The following is a 17,256-nucleotide window of genomic DNA, read 5'->3' as shown; positions in this document are numbered from 1 at the left end:
TCTAGAATAGTGCAGTGAACATCATAAGTCAAGGTATTAGATGGGCTCTGACTCCGAAAGAGACAGCCAGAACATATAACACTGTAATAATATATGATAGGAGTAATGCACTGGATAGTGCAGAAAGACCTAGAGTTAGTGGTAGGCCCGAATAACCAGACGGATAGGAAAAAGCCCTCAGAGTGCAACACGCAACTAAGGCCCAGTGCGTGAAGAAAAACTGCTACCAGTCGGTACCTGACGCCAGCGTGTCCGACCTACCTATGTGGACTGGCCACTTATGCTGCAACTGAGGTCCCCCATGGCACTGGGATCCACCCTGTGGTACGTTGTAGATCTTCTGTATAGCTGTTATTGACCATGAAACACACGGTAAAAATTGCTCCTGACTCACCTGAAAGCGGATTGTAACCGCTGCGGCAGCCAGCCAGAAGTGATGAATACCGAGCACATCTCTCTGGGTGGAGACTAGAGGAGAGCCTAGGCAGATGCTGCAAAGGACCCTTAAGAGCGTGATAGAGGGAGTTTCTGACTCACCTGCCTCTGGGGCAAAAGATCAGGACCCATGTAGCCATCCATCTCGGGCACATTTAAACCACTGGAAAGACGGCAGGTATTGACTAAATGTGCCTGGAAGATGACCTCGAAAGCTTGGATAGCGGACAGAGTACTGCTGCAATCATACGGTAGGAATAGGAGAGTGCATCTGACTTACCTGAATACAGTACAGAACGCCAGTACCACTGCAGTGGTCAATCCAAGACACGTTTGATCCGCTGAAGATACAACAGTGTCAAATACCGTACTGTACCTGGAAGGTGGTGCGTGTGAAAACCTGGATGGCGGATAGAGTACTGCAGCGATCGGCTCTCGGTATCCTGTGACTAATCAGCATGGAGAGAACCCTGGAGAAGGGTATAGGAGAGAGTTGATTCTGTGTTGCGGTCTAGGTCATGATACCTGACGGCATTAGGCAGAATAACAGCTTCCGTGTAGTAAGCCGCAGCACGGAGTGTGTCTTGAAGTATGTCCTTCCATGCTCGTTCTCCTGAAGGTAGGACAGTAGGCTTGTCAACAGGGGGACTAAACTCTACTCTCTGTTGTGCACCTGAGTTCAAACCTTTGCGCCTGCGATATGTGGTCAGATTCTTTATCCACTGAGCCACAGCAGACATTGCTAGGATATACGGACTCTTAACCAGCTGGAAGTTAGGTCCGAACCCTGCAGCGTGAGGTGTGTAGGAGCAGCTCCTCTCTTTGCTTAGAGCAGTGTAATGGTTGCATCCGGAGGAGGCTGCAGGGAGATGGAGGGCGAGTGCCTGAGAGCAGGAGATATGGAAACGTTTGATATGCCAGGGCTCTAGCAACCCTGTGTGTAGAGAAATAGCCAAGGCTCGCACTGCTGAAAATCAAGGCACAGGTCTGCAATAGCAGAAATCACAACAGCAGTGTGACAAAACGGAAAACTCCAAGGAAAGATGTGCAACTGAAACCTGCGAAGAGAACGCCCTATGGCAGGTGTTATAACGGTTCGTCTCCCTGTGGAAGGTGAGGGGCGGACAGTGGCACAGATGACGGCAGCGTAGGGCATACTGCCATACCCCTGCTGGAAACTGCACAGCTCTAGAGCACTTATTACACCTGAGATGGCACGGCTCTAGAGTACTACTATGCCAGTGACTGTATGGCTCTAAAGTGCTACTACGCCAGTATTTGCGCGGCTCTAGAGTGCTACTACGCCAATGATTGTGCGGCTCTAGAGTGCTACTACGCCAATGATTAGTGACCGGCTTGCATCAGAAAAAGGGCAAGAACGCTCCCCTATCAGATTAGACTGAGCATACCTATAAAGAATGCCAGAAGGCTAGGGGAACAGGAGGGATGCAGAGAGGAGTGCCAAACTGCTGAGCAGTGCTACTCACAGCAAGTGTAGAGTCCTGTGGTCTGCTCCCAAGCTGTAGCTGCAACAGGCATCAGGTACTAGAGCAGGTCCTGCCGAAGAATCAGCTCCGAATCCCATGCCGAAGATGGCGACCTCCAGGAGATGCAGGGACACACAGTGTGAGGTAGCAAAGAGCGCGCTCTCCAAGGCCGGAAGAGGGGCGGAGCCAACATGCTGGAAAAGACCCTCGCCTGACTAAGAGGAGACTCAGCCCAGCGTTCCTGTATTGCGTGCGGGCTGAGCCGGCTGCAACCCCCCCCCCCGGCCCCTGAGAGACTAAGAAGGAGCCAAGCGCAGCAGGAGAGCCGCTCTCCATGTTGGGAGGAGTGGGCGGGGCTAAACGAGTGGTCCGGGAGGACAAAGATGGCGCCGGTGGGCGGAGCTCGCCGAGCAAGACGGGCGGGAGAAAAGCCCGCCCGAAGGAAGGAAGAAGGGGGTGGAGTCGCGTCGCCGGACTAGGCCCAAAAAGAAGCCGGGGCCTAAATTAGAAACCGGTGGCCGCAGATCATATAAAGCGCAGCGCGGATGCCAGCAAAGACTACCGCGCTGGCGAATCAGTTAACCCCCGCCTGGGAAGCGATGCCCCTAGGAAAATGCTTCTCTGGTCAGAGACTGAGCCGGACCAGCAAGGTGACTAAGCACCTGGAGCGCAGGCTGGATAGAAGAAGCTGGGGCCTAACAGTCTGCGTAGTCTACCCCCCCCCCGCACAGAGAACCTCAGCACAAGCAGTGGCCCTGTGACCTCAAACATGGAAAGGGGGGCTAAAATACTCACCTCCTTCATCCCACGTCGGCTGATCAGAAGAACCCTGGAAAGAGAGGTACCTGATATACCAGGGAATGAGTCGGACGTCCAGATGAAGACCGTTGGTGGACGTACTCGTCTCCTCCAGCCGACAGGCTCTGGTGGGCGAGCGGGTGGGAGACGGAGCTAGGACCGGTTAGGATCTCCTAAACACGCTTCTGTGCTAGGGCTGGGGTCCTGCTGGCAGACATATGAGGATACGGGGTGGCAGTACACGCCGTACTCATAGTCCGTATTGTGGGACTACAGGTGTGACTGCTCACCCTGTATCCCTCCGGAAAACCTGAAAGGGAACGACGCACATTGAGGTAGATAAGGGTCTAATGAAAGACCCGTGTCCACCTCCTACTGACACTAAGCTAAACTGAATATCCTACTTCCTGTCGGTGGGGTGTACACTGCAGAGGAGGAGCTAACTTTTTTTATTTGCATAGTGTCAGCCTCCTAGTGGCAGCAGCATACACCCATGGTTTCCTGTGTCCCCCAATGAGGCGATAGAGAAAAAGATCTGGACCCTCAAAAAAATCATAATGAAATTAACCAGCTCAGAAATTTGGACCAATATGTTAAAGGTGATCTCCCTTCTCCCCCGTCCTACATTACAGGATGCCTTCGGACTCCTCCTAGTAAACATCGCAGCATTAAAACAAAGGTACAACACAGCAGAAAGCTGTGGAAGAGATCACCAGTGTTTTTCATCGTTAATATAATAGAAAACAATCAGTGTTTTTCATAACCCCTTTTAAAAGGTCATCGGCTTTTGGGGCTTCTGGGGATTTTGTACCTTTGAAATTTCCCAAAATTGGATGGAATTAAACAAATTTTTTATACAAAAGAAAAAAAGGGAGATAACAAAAAGCCAAAAACAGTGTTCTTTACGGAAAAAGCTCGCAGAAAGCACAATGCTACATTGTCTTTATATGGTGAGGATTCAGTGTGGATTTTGGCACGGATTCTTTGGATAAACTCCTGGTGATGCACATGAATGCGCTGAGGATGACGTGTGTCCAATTATTAATACGCTGCATTTTAGCACAAAAACTAAGAAAATGACATAACTTACTCATTCCCGAGCATTCCCGATCGCCATCCCACACATTGGAGACCGCGTGTCCCGTCAGGAGAAGGTTTATCAGACTCTGGCTGGAGAAAAAAAATAAAAAAAATAATAAAATGTATGATATACCGTATATCTGAAAATGTGTTCTTTCTACAACAATTATTCTTATATATTAGAGAAGGTTTTGTATGGTTTTTTTTGTGGCGGGGATACTAGCAGCGATTTGGATTGGAAGAAGCTTTTCTTATTTTTATTTTTCATTTATTTCACATATTGTGCCCCCTATAAAGGTCATAAGAGGAATGCTTTCTTTACTCAATTTCCCCTGACATTAGGGCAGGTATAATAAACCAAGTGATAAGGGAAATGCTGTCTTCTGGCTGCATAACAGAGCTGTCTGGGTCTCCTGCTCCCTCCCCATACACAGTGATCACATGATGACTGGGTGGGTCCGGAGAAGGAAGCACTGTCAGTGCTTTCTGTTATTGTGTACAAAGCACTTGTTTAGCTCTGGGTATACAGTGATGGAGAAAGCAGACAGGGGTTATTACCGCCACAGACAGCCTGAGAATCAAAGCTGCTTTGGTCATCCTGTTGACGGCCATGTGCACCATCATGCAAATTACTGATAAATAGGTACAAATATGAGATGTAATGCACTTTTTAAGTCCTTAACCTCGCCGGGTAGTCAAGCGAGAAATGCTCCTAGTAGCCTTCTCTGGGCTGTGTGACATAAAAGGATATTCAGCAGCTATTCACCCTTCCTCGCTCAGGAGCTGTATTTCTGTCCTAGCTCCAGTCTTCGTTGACAGGCAAGACATTGACGAGTGTTCGTGACTGCTGCAGCCAATCGCTGGGCTCAGTGATGCGGATGTAGATGGCACGAGAAACTGATCAGTCACAAGTGCTCAAGTCATCATGTGTCCGCTACAGCTTGTCAACAAAGACTGGGGCAGCGGCAGAGATCGGGAGTGTGTGTGTGTGTGTGTGTGTGTGTGTGTGTGTGTGTGTGTGTGTGTGTGTGTGTGTGTGTGTGAGGGGGGTTAGTAACAGTTTCAACTAGCTTAAGGCAAATAGCAAAAACAAAAAAAAAAACAAGAACAAACTTATTCTCAGGAAAAAGCCCTGAATTCCCTAACATATATGTATAAGGGTTTACAGGTGCGATACAGTGGGGTCCTCACCTGCCGTGCCCATATACAGGGTCAATCAAAGGCTCTTCGGCATCTTCTATTTCATTTTTAACATTTTCGATTCCCTGGTAAAAAAAAAAGTGAGACGATGTTGTTAAGAGAAGATATGATTTTTAGACAAATTTAGCTTTATAGGTGTCCTGGTACCCAAAGTAAACCTAGCAAAGATGTGTACTGGGGGGGGGTCACTGGCCAGCGAGGAGCACAGACTTTGGAGAGATATGGCCTCCTACCCTCCAAGATCTGTTTAGTCTTTAGCTTCTTCTTTAGAGGGGTCATGCTGTGATCTGTCTTGAGGTCTTACACCCTGTGTAACAAAGCGGACAATAATCCTAATCTGATCCATAACCCTGAAATCCTAATAAAACATTTGTTTCCTGCAAAGAACAAAATATAATGAGGGGAACGCTGCATATAGTCAGAAAGGCCGTACCCCATAGCAGGGAGCGCTGTATATAGTCAGAGAGGCCGTACCCAATACCAGGGAGCGCTGTATATAGTCAGAGAGGCCGTACCCCAGAGCAGGGAGCACTGAATATAGTCAGAGAGGCCGTACCCCATAGCAGGGAGCGCTGTATATAGTCAGAGAGGCCGTACCCCATAGCAGGGAGCGCTGCATATAGTCAGAGAGGCCGTACCCAATACCAGGGAGCACTGAATATAGTCAGAGAGGCCGTACCCCAGAGCAGGGAGCGCTGTATATAGTCAGAGAGGCCGTACCCCATAGCAGGGAGCCCTGCATTTAGTCAGAGAGGCTGTACCCCATAGCAGGGAGCCCTGCATTTAGTCAGAGAGGCTGTACCCCATAGCAGGGAGCACTGCATATAGTCAGAGAGGCCATTCCCCGTAGCAGGGAGCGCTGTATATAGTCAGAGAGGCCGTACCCAATACCAGGGAGCGCTGTATATAGTCAGAGAGGCCGTACCCCATAGCAGGGAGTGCTGTATATAGTCAGAGAGGCCGTACCCCATAGCAGGGAGCCCTGCATATAGTCAGAGAGGCTGTACCCCATAGCAGGGAGCACTGCATATAGTCAGAGAGGCTGTACACCATAGCAGGGAGCACTGCATATAGTCAGAGAGGCTGTACACCATAGCAGGGAGCGCTGCATATAGTCAGAGAGGCCATTCCCCGTAGCAGGGAGCGCTGTATATAGTCAGAGAGGCCGTACCCAATACCAGGGAGCGCTGTATATAGTCAGAGAGGCCGTACCCCATAGCAGGGAGCGCTGCATATAGTCAGGGAGGCTGTACACCATAGCAGGGAGCGCTGCATATAGTCAGAGAGGCTGCACCCCATACCAGGGAGCACTGCATATAGTCAGAGAGGCCGTACCCCATACCAGGGAGCACTGCATATAGTCAGAGAGGCTGCACCCCATACCAGGGAGCACTGCATATAGTCAGAGAGGCCGTACCCCATACCAGGGAGCACTGCATATAGTCAGAGAGGCTGCACCCCATACCAGGGAGCACTGCATATAGTCAGAGAGGCCGTACCCCATACCAGGGAGCACTGCATATAGTCAGAGAGGCTGCACCCCATACCAGGGAGCACTGCATATAGTCAGAGAGGCTGTACACCATAGCAGGGAGCGCTGCATATAGTCAGAGAGGCTGCACATGTTGGCAAGGCTGCGCGGCATAGCAGGGAGCACTGAACATGAACTGGTACAGGGCCAGTATGCGATCTGCAGATAACAGTGAAGTATAGGAGTGACAAACCCGTCAGCCAAGACCAAGTGCGAGTTGTCAGGAAGGTTCAGTAGATGGTACGAGCCGCAGCGGCCCTCTGAGCATTTACCAGCTCATTTGCATTTTGGGTCACTGCTCATTTTCTCCATAAGGTTCAGTGCAGCCATACAGCTCCTGCCAGACTCCATGTAATAGACCATAGGCAGAGATCTACTCAGATAGTAAAGTCTCCCAGTCTGGAGAAAGTGCAGGATCTCATCCTCAAAATCAGAGCTGAAGACATTTTTTTTTCTTTCCTAAAAAAAGATCCAAAATAATTTACAGTCATGGCCAAAAGTGTTGGCACCCTTTAAATTGTTCCAGAAAATGAAGCGTTTCTCCCAGATAATTACTGCAATTACACATATTTTTCTCCTTTGTGTGTATTGGAACACCACAAAAAAAAAAAAAAAATGAAAAAAAAAATAGGTAAATTGGACATAATTTCACACAAAACCCCCAAAATGGTCCAGACACAATTGTTGGCCCCCTTAACACATTTGGTTGCACAGCTTTTGGAATAAATAACAACAATCAATCGCTTCTTATAACCATCAACAAGCTTCTTACACCTCTCAGCTGGAATTTTGGGTCACTTCTTTTGCAAACTGCTCCAGGTCTCTCATATTTGAAGGCGCCTTCTTCCAACAGAAATAACGATCTCCCCACAGGTGATCAATGGAATTTCTATCCAGACTCATTGCTGCCACTTCAGAACTCTCCAGCGCTTAGATTCCTTCCATTTCTGGGAGCTTCTTGAAGTATTATCCTGCTGGAAAACCCATGGCCTAGGACACACTCCGCACTACACTGCAACCTAAAAATCCTTTAATAATCTTCAGATTTCATGATGCCTGCACACAGCCAAGGCACCCAGAGCCAGAGGCAGCAAAACAGCTCTTTACCCTCCACCATATTTGACTGTAGGTAATGTGTTCTTTTCTTTGTAGGCCTCATTCTGTTTTCAGTAAACAATAGAGTGATGTGCTTTACCAAAAAGCTCAATCTTGGTCTCATCCACAAGACACTTTCCTAGAAGGATTTTTGGCATACTGCAGTCTGGCTTTTTTATGTTTCTGTGTCAGCAGTGGGGTCCTCATGGGTCTCCTGCCATAGCATTTTGTTTCATTCCCATGTGGACGGACAGTTCATGCTTACACTGATGGATCCTGCACGACAGCTTGAATTTCTTTGGAACTTGATTGGGGGCAGTTTAGCGACCATCCAGACTATTGTGCATTGTAACCTTTCATCAATTTTGCTCTGCTGTCCACAACCAGGAAGATTAGCTACAGTGCAGTTGCAAACGTCTTGATTATGTTGTGAACTGAGGACATAAGAAAATTAAGATCTCTGGAGATGGACTTGTAACCTTGAGATTGTTCAACAATTTTGGCTCAAGTCCTCAAGACAGTTCTGTTCTTCTCTCCAGGTTTAGTGTGACAGTGCAAATATTGAGGCAACGTCTCCCCTTTTTACCTGGTTTCACGTGATTTTCATATTGCCCACACCTGTCTCTTGCCACAGGTGAGTTTGAACAAGGATCACCCTTAAAATAAAAGTGGTTTACCCACAATTTTGCAAAGGAGCTAACAATTTTATCCAGCCCATTTTGGGTGGGGGGGGGGGGGGGGTTTGTGTGAAATTACGTCTAAATGTGTCTTTTTTTTTTTTCTTTTGTGTTATTCCAATTCGCCCAACAAAAATAAACATGTGTATAACAAAACATGCAATTTCAATAATGTTCTGGGAGAAATACGTTATTTTGTAGAGCGATTTCAAGGTTGCCAACACTTTTGGTCATGACTAAATCGATCCATTGAAGGGAAAGGGACTGTGAAACGCAAGCACCATAATTAGGTGGCCCTCACCAATTTGCAAGTTGCTTATTTTGCTTTAGATCAGTGTTACCTTTGATAATGTTGGTAATAATCGTAAAATATATATATATATATATATATATATATATATATATATATATATATATATATATATATATATATATATATATATAAATATTTTACGATTATTACCAACATTATCAAAGGTAACACTGATCTAAAGCAAAATAAGCAACTTGCAAATTGGTGAGGGCCCGAATACTGGGACCCCCGCAGATCCTGATAATGGGTCTAGGTGCCCTTTCAGGATGAGTGGTGGCCATGAATGAGTGTTACGTCTCCAATAATTCTCTGCGGTCCCCAACCATCTGGTGTACAGCGCTCTGCCGCCTCCAGCAGTTGGTTAGGCAAGAAATGGAGCAGTGATGTGCATGTGTGGCCCGTCCAACAGAGCATTTCACAGCCCCATTGTTAAGATTAATCGGGGTCCCAGTGGTAGGACGCCCACCGATCCATATGTTAAGTACCATATATACTAGAGTATAAGCCGAGATTTTCAGCCCATTTTTTTGGGCTGAAAGTCCCCCTCTCGGCTTATACTCGAGTCATACCCAGGGGCGGCAGGGGAGGGGGAGCGGGGGCTGTCTAATTATACTCACCTGCTCCTGGCACGGTCCCGGTTTCACGGCGCCCCAGCTTCTTCCTGTACTGAGCAGTCACATGGTACCGCTCATTACAGTAATGAATATGCGGCTCCACCTCCCATAGGGGTGAAGCCGCATATTCATTACTGTAATGAGCGGTAACGGTGACCGCTAAGTAGAGGAAGAAGCTGCGGCGCCAGGGAAGCAGGGACTGCACAGCGCCAGGAGCAGGTGAGTATAACGAGGAGGGCAGCGCTGCGCGATATTCACCTGCTCCCCGTTCCGGCGCCGCTCCGTCTTCAGCATCTTCTGCAGTGACGCTCAGGTCAGAGGGCGCGGTGACGTGGTTAGTGCGCGCCCTCTGCCTGAACGTCAGTGCAGAAGACGCTGAAGATGGAGCGGCGCCGGAACGAAGTCAGGTGAATATTGAAAGTGCCGGGGGCCTTAGCGATGGAGAGGTGAGTATGTGAATTTTTTTTTTTATTGCAGCAACAGCATATGGGGCAAGTGTCTGTATGGAGCATCTTATGGGGCCATAATCAACATTTTGCAGCATTATATAGGGCAAATGTGTCTATGGAGCATCTTATAGGGCCATAATTAACGTTTGTGCAGCATTATATGGTACAAATGTCTGTATGGAGCATCTCATGGGGCCATTATTACCCTTTATGCAGGATTATATGGGGCATATTTTAATATGGAGAATCTTATGGGGCCATCAAACTTTATGGAGCATTATATGGGGCTCCTGATTCAATATGGATATTCAAAAACACTTAACCTACTGATGTCTCAATTAATTTTACTTTTATTGGTATCTATTTTTACTTTTGACATTTGCCGGTAACTGCTGCATTTTCCACCCTAGGCTTATACTCAAGTCATTAAGTTTTCAGAGTTTTTTGTGGCAAAATTAGGGGTCTCGGCTTATACTCGAGTATATACGGTAACTGTCAAACCACTCAAGATGCAGTGATTGCTAGTGACTGCAACTTTTAAAGGGGTTAACTGGCCAAGATAGGCATAATGTCCAATCTCGACCACTGTATCATGTACGCGGGATCCCAGCATTGAGTCTGGTGACTGTCAATCATGTTGTCCAAGGCTTAAAATCCTGAACTCCCCCAGTGGCTACTTCAGACAGCCCCAAATGTATCATTTAAAGGGGCAATCTTAGACTTTTTTTGTGTATCTATAGAAGCTAAATATTAAGTAGACTTTACATATAAAAATCAATACAAGGAGTATTCCCATCTCCAATACCCTAACCCAATATGTAGTAGATGGAATATTAGAAAATACCTCCAATTATAAATGTAGAGTAGTTCTTCTGATTCGCTATGTCACTTACCCCATGTGCAGCGCATTACAGTAGCTTAGATATTCATGGTTACGACCACTAGCAACTGTTAATATAAGAGTGGTAATAACGGATACCATGGGGTAAGCGACATAGCGAATCAGAAGAACTATACTACATTTATAATTGAAGGTATTTGCTGCGAATATTATTACTACTACACCTACTACATATTGGGACAGGATCTTAAAGACAGGAATACTCCTTTAAGTGCCTCATGTGATGCACCATGTGAATACTGACCTTGGTGAGGATGACCGAGTACAGGAAGAGCAGCACTCCGAATCTGTTCCTCCATATTGAATACTCGTCCCATATGGCCGCCTTCAGGTCAGCAAAACTTTGGAATGTGCGTTTTCTGCGGAAACAGAGCGCAAAGCAGCGTTGTCTACACCGGCGAGGCCGCAAACACGTCAGTAAAATAGAACCAGAACATAGACGCTCTCGCGCTGTCAGCCACTTTGGTCAAATCATTCTAGTTCTGGCCCAATATGGGCATTGGGCACTGCAGATTTGGCTCGTAGAAGCCCGGACAGAGCTTAATCACCAGAGATGAGCGAATTTGTTCCGAAAACGATCGGTAGCAAATATGGGTTTTGCAATATTCGTCTCCGACTCCTCAATTTCCATGACACCGACTCTGACTTAGACTCCACGACTCCGAAGCCATTAGACTCAATGGGAGCAGAAATTATCCAACATATTCGGAACCGATCAACAAACATACATTCGGCACGAATAGGGAACCAATATGGCAAATTCAGATTCGGCGACCGAATCCAAACAAATTCGCTCAACCCTAATCACCCAACCAGAACTGGGTCAGTTTAGTTAAAAAAAAAAAATTAAATAAAAAAAAATAATGAGGGGTGCTGATATAACGTAGCAACAAACCAAGAGGTGGACAATAAGAATTTGATTTGTGCTGCCGCGGTGTCTTCACATCTGGACCTCCTGGGAGCCTATAGATATCACTAGTAGTGATGAGCGAGCGTGCTCGGATAAAGCGTTATCTAAGTATGCTTGTGTGCTAACCGAGAGTCTTCGAAAAATATGTCCGAGTCCCTGCGGCTGCATGTTTTGCGACTGTTCAACAGCTCCAATTGTCTGTACCTGCATACGTTGCGGCTGTTGAACAGACTAGAGACGTGCAGCCACGGGGACTCGGACATAGTATTCGAGCACACCAAAGTCACTCGGTTAGCACAGGAGCATGCTCAGATAACACCTGATCCCAGCACCCTCGCTCATCACTAATGACTAGACATCACACAATGTCATGGGTCCTGGTGAGTGCTAGAGGCGCAGAGGATCCGGGATAAAAGTAAGGACCAGCTGGGGGACCGGATCGGGTCAGCATGAATCTCTCACACAATTATTTTATCTACAGGACAGTAACTACAGCCAGGGAAGCATCTTCTGCGCTCAGAGAAAGAAGGTTTCTACATCCGCACAGAGGATTCTCTACTGTAAGAGCAGGGACACCATGGAGCTTATTGCCGAGAGTAGGCATCATGGTGAACTCACTACATAGCTCACAAGCGGTCTGGAGGCTAGCCATGAGTGCAAGAATACCAAGAACTATGTGTACTACCTAGGATGTTAATTTTGGCTTTTGCCTCGTGTGGGTTCCTACTTTCCTTTTGCAGGGTATTCTGGACTGCAGCCTTTTGTGCAGGCTGCTTTGTATAAAAAGCTATAAAGCTAAAAAAAACTAAATAAATAAAAAAACAAAACATGAAGACAATTTAAGAACTTCTGGAGGATCGCTTGTTCTTTTTCAGTGGTACAGCATTCTGCTTAAACCGAGAATAAATACCATTGCATTACACCTGACAAATTCAGCGTCTCCAGTGACTAATGCCTTTAAGTAACTGCAGACAATGAGTTAAGAGATGAGACGGGAGAGTTTGGGCAGCGGAGACCCCGTCGGATCCCGACAACAGGGGACCCAAATTCCCGTGTGACTGGAGCAGCAGTGAGCATGTGCGACCACCAGTCCTGTAGACAATGAGTGAAGCAGCGGTCGCACATGCTCACTACCGCTCCAATCACACAGGGGCAATTAGGACCCCTGTCCTCATAACTGGCTAAGGGTCTCTGCGGTCAGATCCCAAAAGTTCTTACATTTATCATATAATCTACACCTTTAAGAGCTTCTTAAAACAGGATAACCCCGGCCCGTAGTGCCCGTTAGAGCATATGAACCTCACGGAAGAGGTGTGTGAGTCAAAAGGGTGAACTGCAAAAATGTGAAAGGGTCTAAATAAAAAAAAAAAAAAAAACTTAGCACTGCACAGGCTTAGGGGTTAAAGGGGTTGTCTGCGATACTAAAACCCCTTTAAAAGTTAATAACACCTGTATGACTAGCACAAACTTTTTGTTTTCGCCCCTGGCGGGTTGTATGTAGGGCGCTGGCACATTCCTCTGTAATCGCTCGTAACTAGCGACACTGAATGGCCCATTAAGGAGCAGATAAATCTCCCTATGTAATTATTGTCCGTGATTAATGTAGCACAGATGTCGGCCGTACATTACGGGCCCGTCACATTTGTAAATGTTTATATTCCAGTGTGGTTTATATCTGATCCTGGGGGGCCGCACAGAGGATATAATGATATAATGGACCCCACACGATGAAGAGGTGCAGATAGACCCATCGTCAGCATTTCTGGGGTATTCTCGCGGCCTATCGAGCTGCATAAAGGGGCTCTGCAGCCGATAAAGGTCATCCATGGGTCTCGTTCAGACATAGATGTGCTCGCCGTAGTTTTCACAGATAGAAAAAGTACCCATTACAATTATATGGAGATGTTCACATTTATTTATTTTTTTCCAAACCCGAGTCAGGGTGACTACATCAGTATACATGTGCACCGCCGATGATGATCAATGTAACAAACCAAGACGCTTTGCTATTTATGCTATTATATTTATATCTACGGTATTTATGCTATTATAAATACATGAAAAACACTGATGGTAAAAAAAAAAAAAAAACTGATCAAACACTGATGAAAATCATCAAAGTCGGAATGAGGCCTTAGAAAAAAGTTGGCAATAACTTTTCTCCACCCAAAGTTACTTTGTGAACCCGTGTATCAGGATTTTAAAGATCTCTCATTCAATTAAAAAAATAAATAAAAGTCATCATTGACTTCTAGGAGATGAGAATCCGTCCTGGTCACATGATGCTCATCCCAAGTGCTACGCGGCCATTATCGGGAGGGGAGGCCGGACAGGTCCAAAATCTGAGAATAAGGAGGCCTGAGTAGCATGGGATTAGGTCGCTTTTGCCTATAGGTTCACTCTCAAAAACACGGTACAATAAGGCTATGTGCACACGTTCAGGATTTCTTGCAGAAATTTCCTGAGCAAAACAGGACATTTTCTGCAACAAATCCGCATGCGTTTTTACCGCGATTTTAGTGCGTTTTTTGCGGATTTTTCCATTGCAATAATATAGTGGGAAATCCGCAAAAAATCCGCAAAATTAATGAACATGCTGCGTTTTTTTACCGCGATGCGTTTTTTTTTCGCGGAAAAAAAACACATGCACAAAAATTGCGGAATGCATTCTAAATGATGGGATGCTTAATGTATGCATTTTTTTTCCGCGTTTTTATAGCGAAATAAACGCAAAAAATCTGCTACGTGTGCACAGCCTAAAGCATCGGACTTCCGAAATATAAATATATATTAAATTAGGACAATCAAGAAAAAAAAAAAAAAAAAAAAAACTTTCTCCGATTTGAAACACGAACTTAAGCGCATTAAGAATCTCACCAGCAAAAGATCTATAGTAAATGTAAGTCATTGAGACGCTTTCACCTGTCAAGTTACGGATCTTATTCTGCTTGGAGCACCCCTGAAAAAAAACAAACAAAAAAAAAAACAGATCCACTCCGCGGGTATTGGTGCCTTTTAGGCTACGTTCACATTAGCGTTTTGCGATGCTGCGTCGGCGACAACGCACAATGCATGCAAAACGCAGTTTTTTGTGACGCATGCGTCCATTTTTTCATGATTTTTGGCGCAGAAAAAACTGCATCATGCAGCGTTTTCTGTTGCGCCAAAAAAACGCATGCGTCACAAAACGCAAGACAACGCATGTCCATGCGCCCCCCATGTTAAATATAGGGGCGCATGCGTCGCCGCGGTTGCGCCCGACGCAGCCCCGCAAAACGCTAATGTGAACGTAGCCTTACTGCAGCCGGTACCTTAATAAATCTGTGCACCCGGCCTGGCCACATTATAATTGAAGGTCATTTCTGATGGGAAGTAAAGTAGGTTCTCTCCCAATTAACCCCAACCTACTATTTGGAAAAAAATAAAAAAAAGGAGTGGTAGGGATTGTGGAGAAAGGGGAAAATGGCCTCAAAATTTTACAGCATGCCTAAAAATGTGTGACAAACAGGGATCTCCAGGAATAAGAAAAAATAAATATCTATATGCCTTTAAAGCGGGACCATTCACCGGCCACATCTGCTGCAGAACTGAGCAAGATGTAGTTTTTATTTTTTAATAATTTCTCCTCTCCGATGTGGAGATATTGACATGTAAACTTTATGCTATTAAAGGGAACCTGTCACCTGAATTTGGCGGGACTGGTTTTGGGTCATATGGGCGGAGTTTTCGAGTGTTTGATTCACCCTTTCCTTACCCGCTGGCTACATGCTGGCTGCAATATTGGATTGAAGTTCATTCTCTGTCTTCCGTAGTACACGCCTGCGCAAGGCAAGATTGCCTTGCGCAGGCGTGTACTACGGAAGACAGAGAATGAACTTCAATCCAATATTTCGGCCAGCATGCAGCCAGCGGGTAAGGAAAGGGTGAATCAAACACCTGAAAACTCCGCCCATATGACCCAAAACCAGTCCCACCAAATTCAGGTGACAGGTTCCCTTTAAATATGATCAGCGCAAAGGGGCGTTACTAGAGGGTCTTCTCTGGGGGGCGTGTACTTCTTCCCCTGTAGGATGTTGACCAATCATAAGCAGGCTGCAACACGCAGGGAAAAACAAAACAAAAACCATGTCCCTCCCCCACAACACGTTACCGCGGGCTTTCTCCTGTGTGAAACAGTTGTGTTTTGCTAATTAAAAGGAAATATACAACTTTTTTTTTTTTGCCTGGACAAAATCTTTAATGCCCAATTGTGGCGAGGAGGGTGGGGGGGTGGAGGGACTTCATAGATGCCCTAACGTTCTTAGAAATGGCACTGAGCATTTCCCATAAACCACTTTGGGTGCCTAGGTGAGGCTTTAACGGTGTAAAAAATAAATAATAATAAAAAAAAATTATAATATAGGAATAGGATTAAACTCCCACCCTAGCTATTGCAGCAGGGGGCCAGCGGTGCAGAGGTCAGGTCTTCAGCATCCTTTATCACGAGCCATAATCACATCTTACACCAGAAAATATCTCAAGGACTTACATTTACTGGTTGTGTTAGGAAAAAAAAAAAAAAAAAAAGTAAAAAAAAGTCTTTAAAGGAACAGTGAACCCAGAAATTAAACTTTAGATTAAACAAGAAATACAGTCGTCCTTACTCAAAAAACCTCCAGTGAACAGAGGGGGTAAATCTTTCGTTAATTGGATCCAGTTCATTCCATGGGGTGGGGCTTATCCATTACTTGTGCTAACAGCAGAGGGGAGAGGCTCCTGCTGCAGCTACTTGTTTTATAGTCACACACAGGACAGTGAGGGAGATAAGGGGGTGGGGAAATGGCTCTAAGAGACAGAAATTTTTTTTTATACATTTTTCAGTTTTTACTGCAAGTAAAGAAAAAAATACCTGTGATTAAGAGAAAGTGTTGGGAGATTTTTTTGTAACATTTTTAGCAAATTTTCTGTGTTTACTGTTCCTTTAAAAGTTTATAGCTTTGCGGACACAAGACAAATTGTGCTTTTAACCGGCAGCCTAATAAAGCAGAATGCAGGCACGATGCAATATTAATAGCCCCCCAGGGTTACTTACTGAATTAATGCATGAAATCTCTCAAAGCCAATCTCCTCTGCAGCCAAGGCAGCTACACACAAAAGACACTATTCAGCACTACATGGCATAAAATACACAGAACAACACTGAAACACAAGGAAAGGTCTCCGCCTGGAAGAAAAAACGGTTACAAGCCACAAGCTACAGACATAAGCCCATGGAATAAGGCGGTCGGGAGGAGGTGACCATTTAAAGGGGAAGCTTCAAATAATTAAACGTATGCCCAAATCACATGGAGCTTCTATCTTACACATCAGTGACAACATAAAGAACAAAATAAGAAATGCGGTGTAAGGTGAGTAACTGAAGAACAGTTGACAATACACACAATTAGAGGGGTTATCCACCGGTGGGACATTATTTTAAACTTAAAATACATTTTTTTTGCTAAAAAAAAAAAAACTTTTGTAATCGGGTTTCATTAAAAATGTTGCACGGTCTTAGGCTACTTTCACACTAGCGTTAACTGCAATCCGTCACAATGCGTCGTTTTGCAGAAAAAACGCATCCTGCAAAAGTGCTTGCAGGATGCGTTTTTTCCCCATAGACTTGTATTGACGACGCATTGCGACGGATTGCCACACGTCGCATCCGTCGTGCGACGGATGCGTCGTGCTTTGGCGGACCGTCGGGAGCAAAAAACGCTACATGTAACGTTTTTTGCTCCTGACGGA

General features: G+C 45.6%; 1 protein-coding gene across 2 annotated transcripts in view; it reads right to left on the bottom strand.

Moving 5' to 3' along the window:
- The window catches only part of MINDY3 (MINDY lysine 48 deubiquitinase 3), a 115,100-nt gene that overhangs the window by 78,939 nt on the left and 18,905 nt on the right, over positions 1-17,256 (bottom strand). For both annotated transcript variants that reach the window (XM_069729447.1, XM_069729448.1), the window contains exons 6-9: positions 16,562-16,613; positions 10,825-10,939; positions 4,992-5,065; positions 3,811-3,890 (exon numbers count right to left, since the gene is read on the bottom strand). In XM_069729447.1, the coding sequence (XP_069585548.1) occupies positions 3,811-3,890; positions 4,992-5,065; positions 10,825-10,939; positions 16,562-16,613 (321 nt within the window). The remainder of the gene's footprint in view (positions 1-3,810; positions 3,891-4,991; positions 5,066-10,824; positions 10,940-16,561; positions 16,614-17,256) is intronic.

This window comes from Ranitomeya imitator, chromosome 6 (assembly GCF_032444005.1).
Source record: "Ranitomeya imitator isolate aRanImi1 chromosome 6, aRanImi1.pri, whole genome shotgun sequence".
NCBI classification, from domain to species: domain Eukaryota; kingdom Metazoa; phylum Chordata; class Amphibia; order Anura; family Dendrobatidae; genus Ranitomeya; species Ranitomeya imitator.
The sequence above is the reverse complement of the archived record's forward strand: the minus strand, read 5'-3'. Positions and strand labels throughout refer to the sequence as shown.